Source organism: Paramormyrops kingsleyae, chromosome 18 (genome assembly GCF_048594095.1).
Source record: "Paramormyrops kingsleyae isolate MSU_618 chromosome 18, PKINGS_0.4, whole genome shotgun sequence".
Lineage (NCBI taxonomy): Eukaryota > Metazoa > Chordata > Actinopteri > Osteoglossiformes > Mormyridae > Paramormyrops > Paramormyrops kingsleyae.
The window spans coordinates 6,775,678-6,793,696 of NC_132814.1; the positions used below are offsets into that span (position 1 = coordinate 6,775,678).

General features: G+C 41.3%; 2 protein-coding genes across 39 annotated transcripts in view; both read left to right on the top strand.

Moving 5' to 3' along the window:
• LOC111836071 (protocadherin gamma-A11-like) overlaps positions 1 to 18,019 on the top strand; it is a 187,780-nt gene that overhangs the window by 118,316 nt on the left and 51,445 nt on the right. For 2 of the 38 annotated variants that reach the window (XM_072701942.1, XM_072701962.1), the window contains exon 1: positions 9,836 to 12,455. The exons of 31 other annotated variants lie outside the window; for them this stretch is intronic. In XM_072701942.1, coding sequence (XP_072558043.1) covers positions 10,050 to 12,455 — 2,406 coding nt within the window. In that variant the 5' untranslated portion in view covers positions 9,836 to 10,049. Of the gene's footprint in view, positions 1 to 5,854; positions 8,470 to 9,835; positions 12,456 to 14,490; positions 17,565 to 18,019 lie in introns of those variants that run through there. 5 more of the 38 variants (XM_072701944.1, XM_072701967.1, XM_072701947.1 and 2 more) reach the window with 5 other exon arrangements.
• LOC140579689 (protocadherin gamma-A11-like) lies at positions 794 to 3,422 on the top strand. The gene has a single exon (XM_072702370.1). It carries the CDS (start codon positions 1,008 to 1,010, stop codon positions 3,420 to 3,422), a length of 2,415 nt encoding a protein of 804 aa, XP_072558471.1. The 5' UTR covers positions 794 to 1,007.

Here is an 18,019-nt window from a genome sequence, read left to right on the forward strand (position 1 = left end):
TAATTATAATTTTTGCTAATTATTATGAGTCACAGAGTACTGATGTGGTTAAAATGTAATGTTTCTGATAGCAGTATGGTTGTTTTTTATTAAGTTACAACAAAACATTGTAAGTCAACATAATTCTTTTTCTTGAACATGCTATATAAAAAATTTTGAGAGGCAGATCGTGTTGAAAAACCTTGCAAAAAAGAAATTTTTCCTAGATCCTACCCAATACCTATCCCAAAAACAAGAATATGCTTTGACTAATGGTTTATAATGTACAATTATAGTCTATGAATTGTTAAAGAAAAAGACAGCGATCCATCCCCATAGTTCAACACGGGAAGTACTGGGGGGAATATCTTACCTCATGTTTCAAAGGAAGAATTGTATCATTTCTAGTTTTTTTATCGATAAAGCCATGGGCGTAAATTATGGGGGGATGGGGTGGTTGTAGCCCCCACAATAAATCAAAACCAGCTAATATAACCTTCCCAATAATCATGTTTCCCCCATAATGGGTGGAGACCTCAACCCCCCAAATGTTCCAGCCAAAGTTACGCCCTTGTATAAAGCAAAAACTAATTTGCAATTCAGCAAAGTAACTGACTTATATTCGATGAATAGAAAATTCATTTTATTACCTTGATTGTATTTTGTCGCAGCCAGAGACTACAGGATAGAAAATGTTGCGAACAGAGAACGTGGCAGCGTTTCCCTCGCAGGACTGTAAGGGCCGCTGTTGGCTACAAGGTGACGAGCTGCGGCGGGATCCGTCTGACTCCCTTATTACTGCGGCTCTCTGAGATCCGGGCGCAGTTTGTGTACAGTACCGGGCCGTTTCATCAGAAAAGGGTGGAGGAAAGAGCTCAGTGATCGTATATCGCGGATCTCTATTCGGAAAAGGGATTTTAACATCGCCTTGGTTTCTGCATTATTTTCGGAGAGCTGATTTGACAGGATAGTTTTTCACGTTTTATAAAATGTCCTTGGGATTTTAATACGAAGACTGAGACGGAGAAATGGGTATCAGAAAAATAATCAGCACTGGAAACGGGAAAATACGATTCTGGATAATTTTCCTTTGGTTTTCTTATGTAACCCATGGACAAATGCGATACTCTATTCCGGAGGAGATGGTGAAAGGCTCCGTCATCGGCAATATCGCTGCGGATTTGGGGATTGACGTTAAAAGGCTGAAAAGCGGCCGAGCTCGGATCGTTGCCGGAGACAGCAGTCGGTACGTGGAGCTGAACACAGACAAAGGAATACTGGTGGTCAATGAGAGAATAGACAGGGAGACGCTGTGTAAGAAAACAAATTTGTGCAGCTTCAATGTTGAAATTATTCTTGAAAATCCAATTCAATTAATTGAAACCACAATAGAAATTACAGATGTGAATGATCATGCTCCAAAATTCCCAAATGAAGAAATAAATTTTGAGATTAGTGAATCGGCGCTGACCGGTGCGCGATTTATGCTGGACAGCGCTTATGATCCCGATGTCGGTATTAATACCATACAGAGCTACAGTCTGAAACCGACTGATAACTTTGCATTGAAACAGGAATCTCGTCCTGATGGTACTATATACATTGAGATGATCCTTCAATCCCTCGTAGACAGGGAGAAACAGGAGGACTTAATTCTAACCGTAACTGCTGTAGACGGAGGTCACCCACCAATGTCCGGCGTAATGAAAATAAATGTAAAGGTTTTGGACGTGAATGATAACGCTCCAGTTTTTACCAAGAAGCTCTACAGAGCCACAGTCTTAGAAAACTCAATCAAGGGGACACTTGTGACAACAGTTAGTGCAAGTGATTTGGATAAAGGCGTTAATGGTGAAGTGACATATTCCTTTAGACATATGACTGAAACAGATAGAGGAGTGTTCGAAATTGACGAAAAATCGGGCGACATTTTTGTAAGAGGAAGTATAGATTTTGAAAAAGATAAGCGATACGAGCTAAATGTTGAAGCAAGAGATCATGGTGCCTTCACAGATTCTTGTGCTGTTATTATTGATATCACTGATGTGAATGATAACATTCCCATTATAACGTTAACATCATTCACTAATCCAGTTTCTGAAGACGCTTCACTCGGAACTAGTATTGCAGTTATAAATGTTAAAGATTTAGACTCGGGAGAAAGTGGTCAGGTGAATTGTTTTATAGCTGAAGATTCGCCATTTATCATTAAATGGTCTACAAGGAATTATTTTACCGTTCAGACAGTAAAAGTGCTAAATAGAGAAATAGACTCGGAGTATAACGTTACAATAACAGCTACAGATGAAGGATCACCTCCTCAATCAAGTAGTAAGACTTTACATATTAGAGTGTCCGATGTGAACGATAATGCACCAGCATTTGAACAACAATCATATGATATTCGTTTGCTAGAAAACAACACACCCGGTGTTTCCATTTTCACTGTAAAAGCCAATGATGCCGACTGCTGCCAGAACGCGCGCGTCTCCTACCTGCTGGAGGACTCGGAGGTCAACGGTGTGCCCGCCTCTTACCTCGTGTCAGTAAACGCCGAAAGCGGGGTAATCCACGCCGTGCATTCTTTCGATTATGAGAAACTTAGAGAATTTCAAGTTAAAGTGAGAGCCCAGGATGCGGGCTCACCTCCATTAAGTGGAAATGCTACAGTCCGCATTATCATCCAGGACCAGAACGACAACGCCCCTCAGATCCTCTACCCAGTACAGACTGGTGGCTCCTTGGTGGCTGAGATGGTGCCTCGTTCAGCTGATGTGGGCTATCTTGTCACTAAAGTGGTGGCCGTCGATGTGGACTCTGGACAGAATGCCTGGCTCTCATATAAATTGCAGAAAGCGACAGACAGGGCGCTGTTTGAAGTGGGCTCACAAAACGGGGAAATCAGAACTATACGCCCGGTCAGTGACAAAGACGCCATGAAACAAAGGCTTACTGTCATTGTGGAGGACAACGGACAGCCGTCTCGCTCAGCTACAGTCAACGTTAATGTGATGGTGGCGGACAGCTTCCCTGAAGTACTCTCGGAATTCAGTGACAATACTAACGACAAGGATTACAATGACAACCTGACTTTTTATTTAGTTCTGGCTCTGACTGTAGTGTCCTTCCTCTTTATTTTATCTTTAGTCGTGATTATATCCGTGAAAATCTATAGATGGAGACAATCACGCATCTTTTATCAGTCCAATCTGCCAGTTATACCGTATTATCCAACACTTTACTCAGACGCCGGAGGTACAGGGACTTTACATAATATGCACAACTACGAGGTGTATATGACGGCTGACTCCAGGAAGAGTGATTGTAAGTTTGTCAGACCTAATAGTCAGAACATTTTAATAGTGGATCCCAAGTCTGCCGAAACAATGGAGTGTTTGGGGAATGAAAAAAGCATGTTTGATGAGCGAGAACTGGTAAGTTGATAAATTTAAAAAATTTCTAAATCTTCAGTATTTATCTTTTAATCATTTGGCTTATATAGACAATTAATGTTATTTATAATTATTCGTGTCGTTTTAAATTTTATAGTTACATAGTTATTATTTTCACCGGGGTAGATTATTTTATGCGCGTATATAAAAGCGCATAATATTTTACGCGCCTTTTTTCATCTTAAACGCCTGATGGAAGAATTGACCGCACAGTTGGTATTTTTAGGGGCAAGCAGCGTAGGTGCAAGGCTGTAATTTTTGTTGTAGTTGTGTCCCAGTTCCTCACTCTCCTCTGGTTAGCTGTCATTCTGGTTTAATGTCTTACACATTGTTTCCACAAACTTTAGCACACTCGTCCTTTCCTTTGCAGCATTCGTAAATAAATTTATGTTGCATTCTAGATTATTTGAATTTCATCTTGCACATATAATTGGATTTTATAAATCAAGCTATGTTGAAAAGCCAAACATTATTTAAAAATTATAGATAATAAGTGACCTCCTCAAGTTGTCTTGTCAGATGAGTTTTGTATCTAAACAACGTACAGAAGCTTTCAGAAGACATGTGGACTCCAGTTTTTCCAATGTTTCACTCTAAACCCATGGGTATTAATACAGAGCCTCTGTACTCCGCTTGCAAGGCTCTTCATTGCTGGGGGGTCTTGTTACCAATCAGGATTGTGATTGCTGCTGGGTGATCAGGTCCCTTTCTGTGCGCTTGTGTGCCCTACCACTTAAGAACTGAACTCCAGGATGTTTCTACTTTGCAATCACGACACTTGTAGTTTACCTGGCTCAGTCTGTGGGGCATTAATTCAGTGCACTGATTAGTTGGAACGACGGCATCTTATGGTGGTACCATGTTAACAGTCACTTATCTCTTCTGTACAACCACACATTCTTTTGCCAGTGTTTGTTGATGGGGAGGTTGCGGCTCTTTGCTTAATTATACACCAGTGTCAGCCATGGTTGTGGCTTAATTTACCAGTTTACCTAATAACAAGAGATGTGCACAGTGTCAAAATGCCTATAGGTGTGCCTGTCTGAGTGAATAGTGTGTGTGTCTGTGTGAGTGAATGAAGTGTGAGTGAGTGAATGGTGTTGTGAGTGCTGGTTTGTGAGTGAATGATGTGTGAGTGAGTAGTGTGTGAGTAAGTGGTGTGTGATTGAGTGGTCTGTGAGTGAATGGTGTGTGAATGTGTCCTGCGATGGGTCGGCCCCCCCATCTTGGGTTGTTTCCTGCCTTACACCCATAGGCTCCAGACCCACTGTGACCCTTCATAGGACATGCAGTTACAGAAAATGGATGGATGGATAGAGATGTCCACATACTTCTGGTATTACAGTATATTAAGAGGGTTCAACTGACATGGAAAGTAAAAATATTCAAAAGAAAATAAAGTGTATAACCTTTTGAGTTCAGACAAAATAAGCTAATGACAAGAAAGAAATGTGATGTTGTAGAAATTATCCAGTTTCTGTTATAGTGTAAGTTACCCCACATGTCCTGAGTAACGAGAAACAAAACAAAACCTTCAGTAACATTAGGGAGGCCGGGTGACTCAGTTGGTATCACTGTTCCTACATACGTTTTGGGTTGTGCTGCTGAATGTTGCCCCTGCTTCATACATACAGAGTTTGTGCTTCTTTCCTGAGTCACTGTGATTTCCAGGCCCAGTACAGAAAGGAAGCAGTGAATTAGTGGTTGTAAGATGCATGACATTGATACATAACAAGGGAATATTAGAGAATACAAGCAACATACCGCAAATTATACATACCACTGAAGGTTTACTGAACCTACCCATTGTGTATGAATGTATGACTGGGCATGTGTGCTTTCATGTCTTCTTGTCATTACATAATAATATATGCTAATTGTTATGAATCACAGAGTACTGATGTGGTTACAATGTGATGTTTCTCACAGCACAATGGTTGTGCTTTAAGTAACAACAGAACATAAAAAGTCAACATCATTATTGTACCTAGATTTTAACTTGCTATATTAACGTTTTTGTGAGGCTGATCTTACTGAAAAATCTCGCAAAAAAGAAAAAAATTACCTTAAGAAAACAGCCATCCATCAATCCCCAAAGCTGTTCCTGCAGTAAGGACTGGGAACAAATCTGAGCACAAGCTTGTAATGATGTAGAGAATCATTTCTAATTCCTTTGTGAATAAAGCAAGAAGTAACTGGTAACTGATAAAAGTAACTGGCTTGTATTTGATGAAAAGCAAATTCATTTTACTACCTGGATTGTATTTTGTCGCAGCCAGAGACTACAGGATAGAAAATGTTGCGAACAGAGAACGTGGCGGCGTTTCCCTCGCAGGACTGTAAGGGCCGCTGTTGGCTATAAGGTGACGAGCTGCGGCGGGATCCATCTGACTCCCTTATTACTGCGGCTCTCTGAGATCCAGGCGCAGTATGTGTACAGTACCGGGCCATTTCATCACAAAAAGGGTGGAGGAAAGAGCTCAGTGATCGTATATCGCGGATCTCTATTCGGAAAAGGGATTTAACATCCTCATTGTTACTGCTTTCTTATCGGAAGGCTGATTTGGCAGGAGGGATTTTCACATTTTATAAAAAGTCCTTGGAATTTTAATACGAAGACTGAGACGGAGAAATGGGTATCAGGAAAATAACCAGCACTGAAAACGGGCAAGTACGATTCTGGATAATTTACCTTTGGTTTTGTCATGTATCTCATGGACAAATGCGATACTCTATTCCGGAGGAGATGGTGAAAGGCTCCGTCATCGGCAATGTCGCTGCGGATTTGGGGATTGACGTTAAAAGGCTGAAAAGCGGCCGAGCTCGGATCGTTGCCGGAGACAGCAGTCGGTACGTGGAGCTGAACACAGACAAAGGAATACTGGTGGTCAATGAGAGAATAGACAGGGAGACGCTGTGTAAGAAAACAAATTTGTGCAGCTTCAATGTTGAAATTATTCTTGAAAATCCAATTCAATTAATTGAAATAACAATAGAAATAATGGATGTGAATGATCATGCGCCAAAATTCCCAAATGAAGAAATAAATATTGAGATTAGTGAATCGGCGTTGCCCGGTGCGCGGTTTATGCTGGACAGCGCTTATGATCCCGATGTCGGTATTAATACCATACAGAGCTACAGTCTGAAACCGACTGATAACTTCGTATTAAAACAGGAGACCCGTCCTGATGGAAGTAAATATATTGAGATGATGCTACAGTCCCCCGTAGACAGAGAGAAACAGGAGGATTTGTCTCTAACATTGACTGCTATAGACGGAGGTCACCCACCAATGTCCGGCGTGATGAAAATAAATGTAAAGGTTTTGGATGTGAATGATAACGCTCCAGTTTTTACCAAGAAGCTCTACAGAGCCACTGTCCTAGAGAACTCACCCAATGGGACACTAGTGACAACAGTTACTGCAACTGATTCGGATAAAGGCGTTAATGGTGAAGTGACATATTCCTTCAGACATATGTCTGAAACAGAAAGCGGAGTGTTTGAAATTGACGAAAAATCGGGCGACATTTATGTAAGAAGAAATATTGATTTTGAAAAAGAAAAAAGATACGAGCTGAATGTTGAAGCAAGAGATCACGGCGGTTTTACAGATTCTTGTGGTGTTATAACTGATATCACTGATGTGAATGATAACATTCCTATTGTAACGTTAACATCATTCACTAATCCAGTTTCCGAAGACGCTTTACCCGGAACTACTATCGCAGTTATTAATATTAAAGACATTGACTCAGGAGAAAATGGTCAGGTGAATTGCATTATATCTCAAGATTCGCCTTTTGTCATTACATGGTCCACAAGGAATTACTTTACCGTACAAACAACAAAAATGCTAAATAGAGAAACAGACTCGGAGTATAATATTACAATAACAGCTACAGATGAAGGCTCACCTCCTCTCTCAAGTAACAAGACTTTACATATTAGAGTATCCGATGTGAATGACAATGAACCAGTTTTTGAAAAACTATCCTATGATATTCGTTTGATAGAAAACAACACACCCGGTGTTTCTATTTTCACTGTAAAAGCGAATGATGCCGACTGCTGCCAGAACGCGCGCGTCTCCTACCTGCTGGAGGACTCGGAGGTCAACGGTGTGCCCGCCTCTTCTCTCGTGTCAGTAAATGCCGAAAGCGGGGTAATCCACGCCGTGCATTCTTTCGATTATGAGAAACTTAGAGAATTTCAAGTTAAAGTGAGAGCCCAGGATGCGGGCTCACCTCCATTAAGCGGAAATGCTACAGTCCGCATTATCATCCAGGACCAGAACGACAACGCGCCTCAGATCCTCTACCCAGTACAGGCTGGTGGCTCCTTGGTGGCTGAGATGGTGCCTCGTTCAGCTGATGTGGGCTATCTTGTCACTAAAGTGGTGGCCGTCGATGTGGACTCTGGACAGAATGCCTGGCTCTCATATAAACTGCAGAAAGCGACAGACAGGGCGCTGTTTGACGTGGGCTCACAAAACGGGGAAATCAGAACTATACGCCCGGTCAGTGATAAAGACGCCATGAAACAAAGACTTACTATTATTGTGGAGGACAACGGACAGCCGTCTCGCTCAGCTACAGTCAACGTTAATGTGATGGTGGCGGACAGCTTCCCTGAAGTACTCTCGGAATTCAGTGACAATACTCACGACAAGGATTATAATGACAACCTTACTTTTTATTTGGTCCTGGCTCTGGCTGTAGTGTCCTTCCTCTTCATTTTGTCATTAGTAGTGATTATATCCGTGAAAATCTATAGATGGAGACAATCACGCATCTTTTATCAGTCCAATCTGCCAGTTATACCGTATTATCCAACACTTTACTCAGACGCCGGAGGTACAGGGACTTTACAGCATATGCACAACTACGAGGTGTATATGACGACTGACTCCAGGAAGAGTGGCTGTAAGTTTGTCAAACCATGTAGTCAGGATGTTTTAATGGCAGATACTAATTCTGCAGAGACAATGAAGCGCGCACCGAGTGAAAAAACCGTTATGGATGAATCTTTTTTGGTGAGTATGGCAAGATGGGTATATCCTTTATTATATATCTTTCTTTTCAAATGATCTCAAATGCGGATTCATGCATCTAAGAAACACTTTCTGCTTGAATAAATTATCGTCTATTAAACTGTCTTCCTCATAGGCTGATAGACCCAGTTTGGGGGGACTTCATACGCTCTGTTATTTGTCTCACACCTTTTAGTTATTTGTCTCCTATTTTCACACACACACACACACACACACACACACACACACACACACAAACACACACACACACATATATATATACACATACAGTATATATAAATATATACACATACAGTATATATAAATATATAGGAGAATAGGACCCCAGATATATATAGTGTGTGTGTGTGTGTGATTTTCATTTGAATAATTTATTTCTGATTGTTAACTGCACCAGTCACATGAATTATATTGAAAAGCTGAATGTAGTGTGAAACTGTAAATGATAGGTAACAAAAGAGTTCTTTCAACGTGTTTAGTTATAGATTCTGGCTTGAAAAATGTATACGTGGATGTAATTCCTAAGGCAAGGAAAACACTTAAAAGTAAAATATTGTTAAGGCAGAATAAAATTGGCTGCTATAATTATACAAAGGAGTGGTTGAAGAAATCTCCTGGCACTCCTTATCTATTACAGTGTAGGCGTGCGTTACGCTGTGTGCTCGGCGACAACAGACGAGGTAGAATCTTGAGCGTCATCAGGGTGGGCGGTACCCCGGGAGTAAAGCTGCTCTCGCAGACGTCTGAGGTTCGAGCTGAGAATCGCAGTCCTGCTTTGTGTTTTCCAGATTTTCACTGGGTTCCTCTGAATAGTCAATCATTTGAATATGAGGGTGGGACAGTGCAATACACGTCATTGTTAAAACTAAAGCGCTGTTTACTTTTATCATACGTGATTTAAGAACTTTTTTCTTTACTGAGAGTGGAAAAATAAGATAGACTTTAAAGACACAGGATGAACGTTGTCTATCTCTAAAATGCCATTAAAACCTTGACTTTATTATCACTGGCAATGATTTTGTTAGATATAAATATGACAAATCTGCCAAAAGGTGAATATGCTAAAAATACAGGGACCATATAATTTAACTACCGATATAATTAAATCCAGAGCATTGTGCAGCGGATGTATAATCCATTAAGAGCACATAAGCCTCCTGTTTTTGGGAAGTTGGACAGTATTCTTTGGTAGCACGAGACGTCAGTCTAGGCTGCTGTTTCGCGGAGCGCGCGGCAGCGTTTCCCACACAAGTCTGTAAGGGCCGCTGTTGGTTAAGGAGGCGAGCTGCGACGAGCTGAATTTTTGTGGCGCCTCCCTTATTGCAGTACTGCTTCCCACACACAGACACACATGCAGTGTGCGAACGATCCTGGTAGATTACGACGGGAACAAGGAAGAAAAAAAATCTCAGACCTGGTCGGATATATTTACAATCAAATTGGATCAAAACCGAAAAGGCTTCAGGTGGATTTGTGATCCGCTGCATATGGTGATTAAAGTGTCAGATGGATGTCTATTAATGAAAGGATTGTTTTTCTATTATTAAGCAGTGACGGAGGAAATGGCCTTCAGGAAAATACCCTGTAATAATAACGGACAAATACGACTTTGGATATTTTTTCTTTGGTTTTGTCATGTAGCTCATGGACAAATACGATACTCTATTCCGGAAGAGATGGTTAAAGGCTCCATTATCGGCAATATCGCTGTGGATTTGGAAATCGACGTAAAAAGGCTGAAAAGCGGTCGAGCTCGGATCGTTGCCGGAGACAGCAGTCGGTACGTGGAGCTGAACACAGACAAAGGAATACTGGTGGTCAATGAGAGAATAGACAGGGAGGTGTTGTGTAAGAAAACAACAGTGTGCAGTTTCAGTATTGAAATTATTCTCGAAAATCCCATTCACTTATACAGGGCTACTGTAGAAATAACAGATATAAACGACCATTCTCCAACATTTCCTAAAGATGAGATGAATATTGAAATGAATGAGGCGGCGCTCCCCGGTGCGCGGTTTTTGCTGGACAGCGCTTATGATCCCGATGTCGGTATTAATACCATACAGAGCTACAGTCTAAAACCAACTGATAACTACGTATTAAAACAGGAGACCCGTCCTGATGGTACTAAATACATCGAAATGATGCTACAATCCCCCGTAGACAGAGAGAAACAGGAGGACTTGTCTCTAACATTAACTGCTATAGACGGAGGTCACCCACCGAGGTCCGGTGCGATGAAAATAAATGTAAAGGTATTGGATGCGAATGATAACGCTCCGGTTTTTACCAAAAAGCTTTACAGAACTGGTGTTTCAGAAAACTCACCCAAAGACACGTTAGTGACAACTGTAAGCGCAACTGATTCAGATAAAGGCGTTAATGGTGAAGTGACATACTCTTTTAGACTTATGTCTGAAACAGAAAGCGGTGTGTTCGAAATTGACGAAAAATCGGGCGACATTTTTGTAAGAGGAAGTATAGATTTTGAAAAGGATCAGATATATGAGATAAATGTTGAAGCGAGAGATCACGGCGGCTTTACAGATTCTTGTGCTGTAATTATCGATATCATTGACGTGAATGACAACATTCCTGTTATAACGTTAACATCATTCACTAATCCAGTTTCTGAAGACGCTTTACCCGGAGCTACTATTGCAGTTATTAATATTAAAGACTTAGACTCCGGAGAAAATGGTGAGGTCACATGTGAGATTAGTGAAAATAGCCCCTTTATAATAAAGTCATTTATAACAAATTATTTTGTTTTGCAAACTAAAGAACAATTAAACAGAGAGGCAATTGCAGAATATAACATCACATTCAAAGCTTTCGATCACGGTAATCCATCTCTCTCGAATAAAAAGACATTACATATTAGAGTGTCCGATGTGAATGACAATGAACCAGTTTTTGAAAAACGATCCTATGATGTTCGTTTGGTAGAAAACAACACACCCGGTGTTTCCATTTTCACTGTAAAAGCGAATGATGCCGACTGCTGCCAGAACGCGCGCGTCTCCTACCTGCTGGAGGACTCGGAGGTCAACGGTGTGCCCGCCTCTTCTCTCGTGTCAGTAAATGCCGAAAGCGGGGTAATCCACGCCGTGCATTCTTTCGATTATGAGAAACTTAAAGAATTTCAAGTTAAAATGAGAGCTCAAGACGCGGGCTCACCTCCATTAAGTGGAAATGTTACAGTCCGCATTATCATCCACGACCAGAACGACAACGCGCCTCAAATCCTCTACCCAGTACAGGCTGGTGGCTCCTTGGTGGCTGAGATGGTGCCTCGTTCAGCTGATGTGGGCTATCTTGTCACTAAAGTGGTGGCCGTCGATGTGGACTCTGGACAGAATGCCTGGCTCTCATATAAACTGCAGAAAGCGACAGACAGGGCGCTGTTTGAAGTGGGCTCACAAAACGGGGAAATCAGAACTATACGCCCGGTCAGTGATAAAGACGCCATGAAACAAAGACTTACTGTTATTGTGGAGGACAACGGACAGCCGTCTCGCTCAGCTACAGTCAACGTTAATGTGATGGTGGCGGACAGCTTCCCTGAAGTACTCTCGGAATTCAGTGACAATACTCACGACAAGGATTACAATGACAACCTGACTTTTTATTTAGTACTGGCTCTGGCTGTAGTGTCCTTCCTCTTTATTTTATCTTTAGTCGTGATTATATCCGTGAAAATCTATAGATGGAGACAATCACGCATCTTTTATCAGTCCAATCTGCCAGTTATACCGTATTATCCAACACTTTACTCAGACGCCGGAGGTACAGGGACTTTACATAATATGCACAACTACGAGGTGTATATGACGGCTGACTCCAGGAAGAGTGATTGTAAGTTTGTCAGACCTAATAGTCAGAACATTTTAATAGTGGATCCCAAGTCTGCCGAAACAATGGAGTGTTTGGGGAATGAAAAAAGCATGTTTGATGAGCGAGAACTGGTAAGTTGGTAAATTTAAAAAATTTCTAAATCTTCAGTATTTATCTTTTAATCATTTGGCTAATATAGACAATTAATGTTATTTATAATGTTTCGTGTCGTTTTAAATTTTATAGTTACATAGTTATTATTTTCACCGGGGTAGATTATTTTATGCGCGTATATAAAAGCGCATAATATTTTACGCGCCTTTTTTCATCTTAAACGCCTGATGGAAGAATAGACCGCACAGTTGGTATTTTTAGGGGCAAGCAGCGTAGGTGCGAGGCTCCCATTGTAATTTTTGTTTTAGTTGTGTCCCAGTTCCTCACTCTCCTCTGGTTAGCTGTCATTCTGGTTTAATGTCTTACACATTGTTTCCACAAACATTAGCACACTCGTCCTTTCCTTTACAGCATTCGTAAATAAATTTATGTTGCATTCTAGATTATTTGAATTTCATCTTGCACATATAATTGGATTTTATAAATCAAACTATGTTGAAAAGCCAAACATTATTTAAAAATTATAGATAATAAGTGACCTCCTCAAGTTGATTTGTCAGATGAGTTTTGCATCTAAACAACGTACAGAAGCTTTCAGAAGATATGTGGACTCCAGTTTTTCCAATGTTTCTCTCTAAACCCATGGGTATTAATACAGAGCCTCTGTACTCCGCTTGCAAGGCTCTTCATTGCTGGGGGGTCTTGTTACCAATCAGGTTTGGGATTGCTGCTGGGTGATCAGGTCCCTTTCTGTGCGCTTGTGTGCCCTACCATTTAAGAACTGAACTCCAGGATGTTTCTACTTTGCAATCACGACACTTGTAGTTTACCTGGCTCAGTCTGTGGGGCATTAATTCGGTGCACTGATTAGTTGGAACGAAGGCATCTTATGGTGGTACCATGTTAACAGTCACTTATCTCTTCTGTACAACCACACATTCTTTTGCCAGTGTTTGTTGATGGGGAGGATGCGGCTCTTTGCTTAATTATACACCAGTGTCAGCCATGGTTGTGGCTTAATTTACCAGTTTACCTAATAACAAGAGATGTGCACAGTGTCAAAATGCCTATAGGTGTGCCTGTCTGAGTGAATAGTGTGTGTGTCTGTCTGAGTGAATGAAGTGTGAGTGAGTGAATGGTGTTGTGAGTGCTGGTTTGTGAGTGAATGATGTGTGAGTGAGTAGTGTGTGAGTAAGTGGTGTGTGATTGAGTGGTCTGTGATTGAGTGGTCTGTGAGTGAATGGTGTGTGAATGTGTCCTGCGATGGGTCGGCCCCCCCATCTTGGGTTGTTTCCTGCCTTACACCCATAGGCTCCAGACCCACTGTGACCCTTCATAGGACATGCAGTTACAGAAAATGGATGGATGGATAGAGATGTCCACATACTTCTGGTATTACAGTATATTAAGAGGCTTCAACTGACATGGAAAGTAAAAATATTCAAAAGAAAATAAAGTGTATAACCTTTTGAGTTCAGACAAAATAAGCTAATGACAAGAAAGAAATGTGATGTTGTAGAAATTATCCAGTTTCTGTTATAGTGTAAGTTACCCCACATGTCCTGAGTAACGAGAAACAAAACAAAACCTTCAGTAAGATTAGGGAGGCCGGGTGACTCAGTTGGTATCACTGTTCCTACATACGTTTTGGGTTGTGCTGCTGACTGTTGCCCCTGCTTCATGCATACAGAGTTTGTGCTTCTTTCCTGAGTCACTGTGATTTCCAGGCCCAGTACAGAAAGGAAGCAGTGAATTAGTGGTTGTAAGATGCATGACATTGATACATAACAAGGGAATATTAGAGAATTCAAGCAACATACTGCAAATTATACATACCACTGAAGGTTTACTGAACGTACCCATTGTGTATGAATGTATGACTGGGCATGTGTGCTTTCATGTCTTCTTGTCATTACATGATGATGATGATAATAATAATAATAATAATAATAATAATAATATATGCTATTTGTTATGAATCACAGAGTACTGATGTGGTTAAAATGTGATGTTTCTCACAGCACTATGGTTGTGCTTTAAGTTACAACAAAACATAAAAAGTCAACATCATTGTTGTACCTAGATTTGAACTTGCTATATTAATATTTATTGAGGCTGATCATACTAAAAAAAGCTTGCAAAAAAATAAAAAATTACCTTAAAAAACGTCCATCCATCCATCCCCAAAGCTGAACCCAGGAAAGACCAGCAACAAATCTGAGCACAAACTTTGAATGATGTAGAGAATCATTTCTAATTCCTTTGTGAATAAAGCAAGAAGTAACTGGTAACTGATGAAAGTAACTGGCTTGTATTTGATGAAAAGCAAATTCATTTTACTACCTGGATTGTATTTTGTCGCAGCCAGAGACTACAGGATAGAAAATGTTGCGAACAGAGAACGTGGCGGCGTTTCCCTCGCAGGACTGTAAGGGCCGCTGTTGGCTATAAGGTGACGAGCTGCGGCGGGATCCATCTGACTCCCTTATTACTGCGGCTCTCTGAGATCCAGGCGCAGTTTGTGTACAGTACCGGGCCATTTCATCAGAAAAGGGTGGAGGAAAGAGCTCAGTGATCGTATATAGCGGATCTCTATTCGATAAAGGGATTTAACATCTGCATGGTTACTGCTTTGTTATCGGAAGGCTGATTTGGCGGAATGGTTTTTCGTATTTTATAAAACGTTCTTGGAATTTTAATACGAAAACTGAGACGGAGAAATGGGTATCAGGAAAATAACCAGCACTGAAAACGGGCAAGTACGATTCTGGATAATTTTCCTTTGGTTTTCTTATGTAACCCATGGACAAATGCGATACTCTATTCCGGAGGAGATGGTGAAAGGCTCCGTCATCGGCGATGTCGCTGCGGATCTGGGGATTGACGTTAAAAGGCTAAAAAGCGGCCGAGCTCGGATCGTTGCCGGAGACAGCAGTCGGTACGTGGAGCTGAACACAGACAAAGGAATACTGGTGGTCAATGAGAGAATAGACAGGGAGGTGTTGTGTAAGAAAACAGCAGTGTGCAGTTTCAGTATTGAAATTATTCTAGAAAATCCAATTCAAATCTTTGAAATTATAGTTGAAATAATGGATGTGAATGATCATTCTCCAAAATTCCCAAATGAAGAAATAAACATTGAGATGAGTGAATCGGCGCTGCCCGGTGCGCGGTTTATGCTGGACAGCGCTTATGATCCCGATGTCGGTATTAATACCATACAGAGCTACAGCCTGAAACCGACTGATAACTTTGTATTAAAACAGGAGATCCGTCCTGATGGTACTATTCACATCGAGATGATGCTTCAATCCCCCGTAGACAGAGAGAAACAGGATAACTTATTTCTAACTGTAACTGCTGTAGACGGAGGTCACCCACCAATGTCCGGCGTGATGAAAATAAATGTAAAGGTTTTGGATGTGAATGATAACGCTCCAGTTTTTACCAAGAAGCACTACAGAGCCACTGTCCTAGAAAACTCACCCAAGGGGACACTTGTGACGACAGTTAGTGCAAGTGATTCGGATAAAGGCGTTAATTGTGAAATGACATATTCCTTTAGACGTGTGTCTGAAACAGAAAGCGGAGTGTTTGAAATTGACGAAAAATCTGGCGACATTTTTGTAAAAGGAAGTATAGATTTTGAACAAGATAAACGATATGAGCTAAATGTGGAAGCTAGGGATCACGGTGGGTTTACAGATTCTTGTACTGTTATTATTGATATCACTGACGTGAATGATAACATTCCCATTATAACGTTAACATCACTCACTAATCCGGTTTCTGAAGACGCTTTAACCGGAAGTACTATTGCAGTTATTAACGTTAAAGACTTAGACTCGGGAGAAAACGGTCAGGTGAATTGTTTTATATCTGAAGATTCGCCTTTTGCCATTAAATGGTCTATAAGGAATTTCTTCACCGTTCAAACAATGAAATTGTTAAATCGAGAAACAAACTCAGAGTATAACGTTACAATAACAGCTACAGACGAAGGCTCACCTCCTCTCTCAAGTAACAAGACTTTACATATTAGAGTGTCCGATGTGAATGATAATGAACCAGTTTTTGAAAAACGATCCTATGATGTTCGTTTGATAGAAAACAACACACCCGGTGTTTCCATTTTCACTGTAAAAGCCAATGATGCCGACTGCTGCCAGAACGCGCGCGTCTCCTACCTGCTGGAGGACTCGGAGGTCAACGGTGTGCCCGCCTCTTCCCTCGTGTCAGTAAATGCCGAAAGTGGGGTAATCCACGCCGTGCATTCTTTAGATTATGAGAAACTTAGAGAATTTCAAATAAAAGTCAGAGCTCAGGATGCGGGCTCACCTCCATTAAGCGGAAATGCTACAGTTCGCATTATCATCCAGGACCAGAACGACAACGCGCCTCAGATCCTCTACCCAGTACAGACTGGTGGCTCCTCGGTGGCAGAGATGATGCCTCGTTCAGCTGATGTGGGCTATCTTGTCACTAAAGTGGTGGCCGTCGATGTGGACTCTGGACAGAATGCCTGGCTCTCGTATAAACTGCAGAAAGCGACAGACAGGGCGCTGTTTGAAGTGGGTTCACAAAACGGGGAAATCAGAACTATACGTCCGATCAGTGATAAAGACGCCATGAAACAAAGGCTTACTGTTATTGTGGAGGACAACGGACAGCCGTCTCGCTCAGCTACAGTCAACGTTAATGTGATGGTGGCGGACAGATTCCCTGACGTACTCTTGGAATTCAGTGACAATACTCACGAGAAGGATTATAATGACAACCTGACTTTTTATCTAGTTCTGGCTTTGGCTGTAGTGTCCTTCCTTTTCATTTTATCTTTAGTAGTGATTATATCCGTGAAAATATATAGATGGAGACAATCACGCATCTTTTATCAGTCCAATCTGCCAGTTATACCATATTATCCAACACTTTATTCAGACGCCGGAGGTACAGGGACTTTACAGCATATGCACAACTACGAGGTGTATATGACGACCGACTCCAGGAAGAGTGACTGTAAGTTTGTCCGACCGAGCAGTCAGAACATTTTAATAGTGGATCCCAAGTCTGCCGAAACAATGGACTTTACGGGGAATGAAAAAGGCATGTTTGATGCGACAGATTTGGTAAGTTGGAAGTTTTACTTTTGTATCGTCACTACGTGTTTTGCAGCCTTTTACTTAATACCGTTTAATAGGCCTAATATCATCATTAATAATGTGTCTTGTGTCTCATCACATTTATTGTTATAACTTATTAAACTAAGCCAGTTCCTGACTATTCCATCGGTTTTGAGGCTGTTGGAATTGCTGCATTCTGATAGAGTGGTGTAGACGCGGTGCATTTGTGTTGTGTTATCCTGTGCGCCTGTGGAAGCGGTTGATTGGAATTATTTGGAAGTATATTTGAGTGTTTTTGTGCCAGTACGGTTACGTGTGTGGTTGTGGTCACATATATATAGGCCTACATATATTTCGGTCGGCGTGAGTGCTTGTCTGTCTTTGTTAATTAATAAACAGCGCGAGTGTTACCCACAGCTGCGGGTGTCGCGTAAGCGGTGTTTCTGTCCGCGTACCTCCGC

What these genes read in the sequence shown, in the direction of transcription:
- LOC140579689 (XM_072702370.1), top strand. Translation starts at nt 1,008, where the DNA reads ATGGGTATCAGAAAAATAATCAGCACTGGAAACGGGAAAATACGATTC.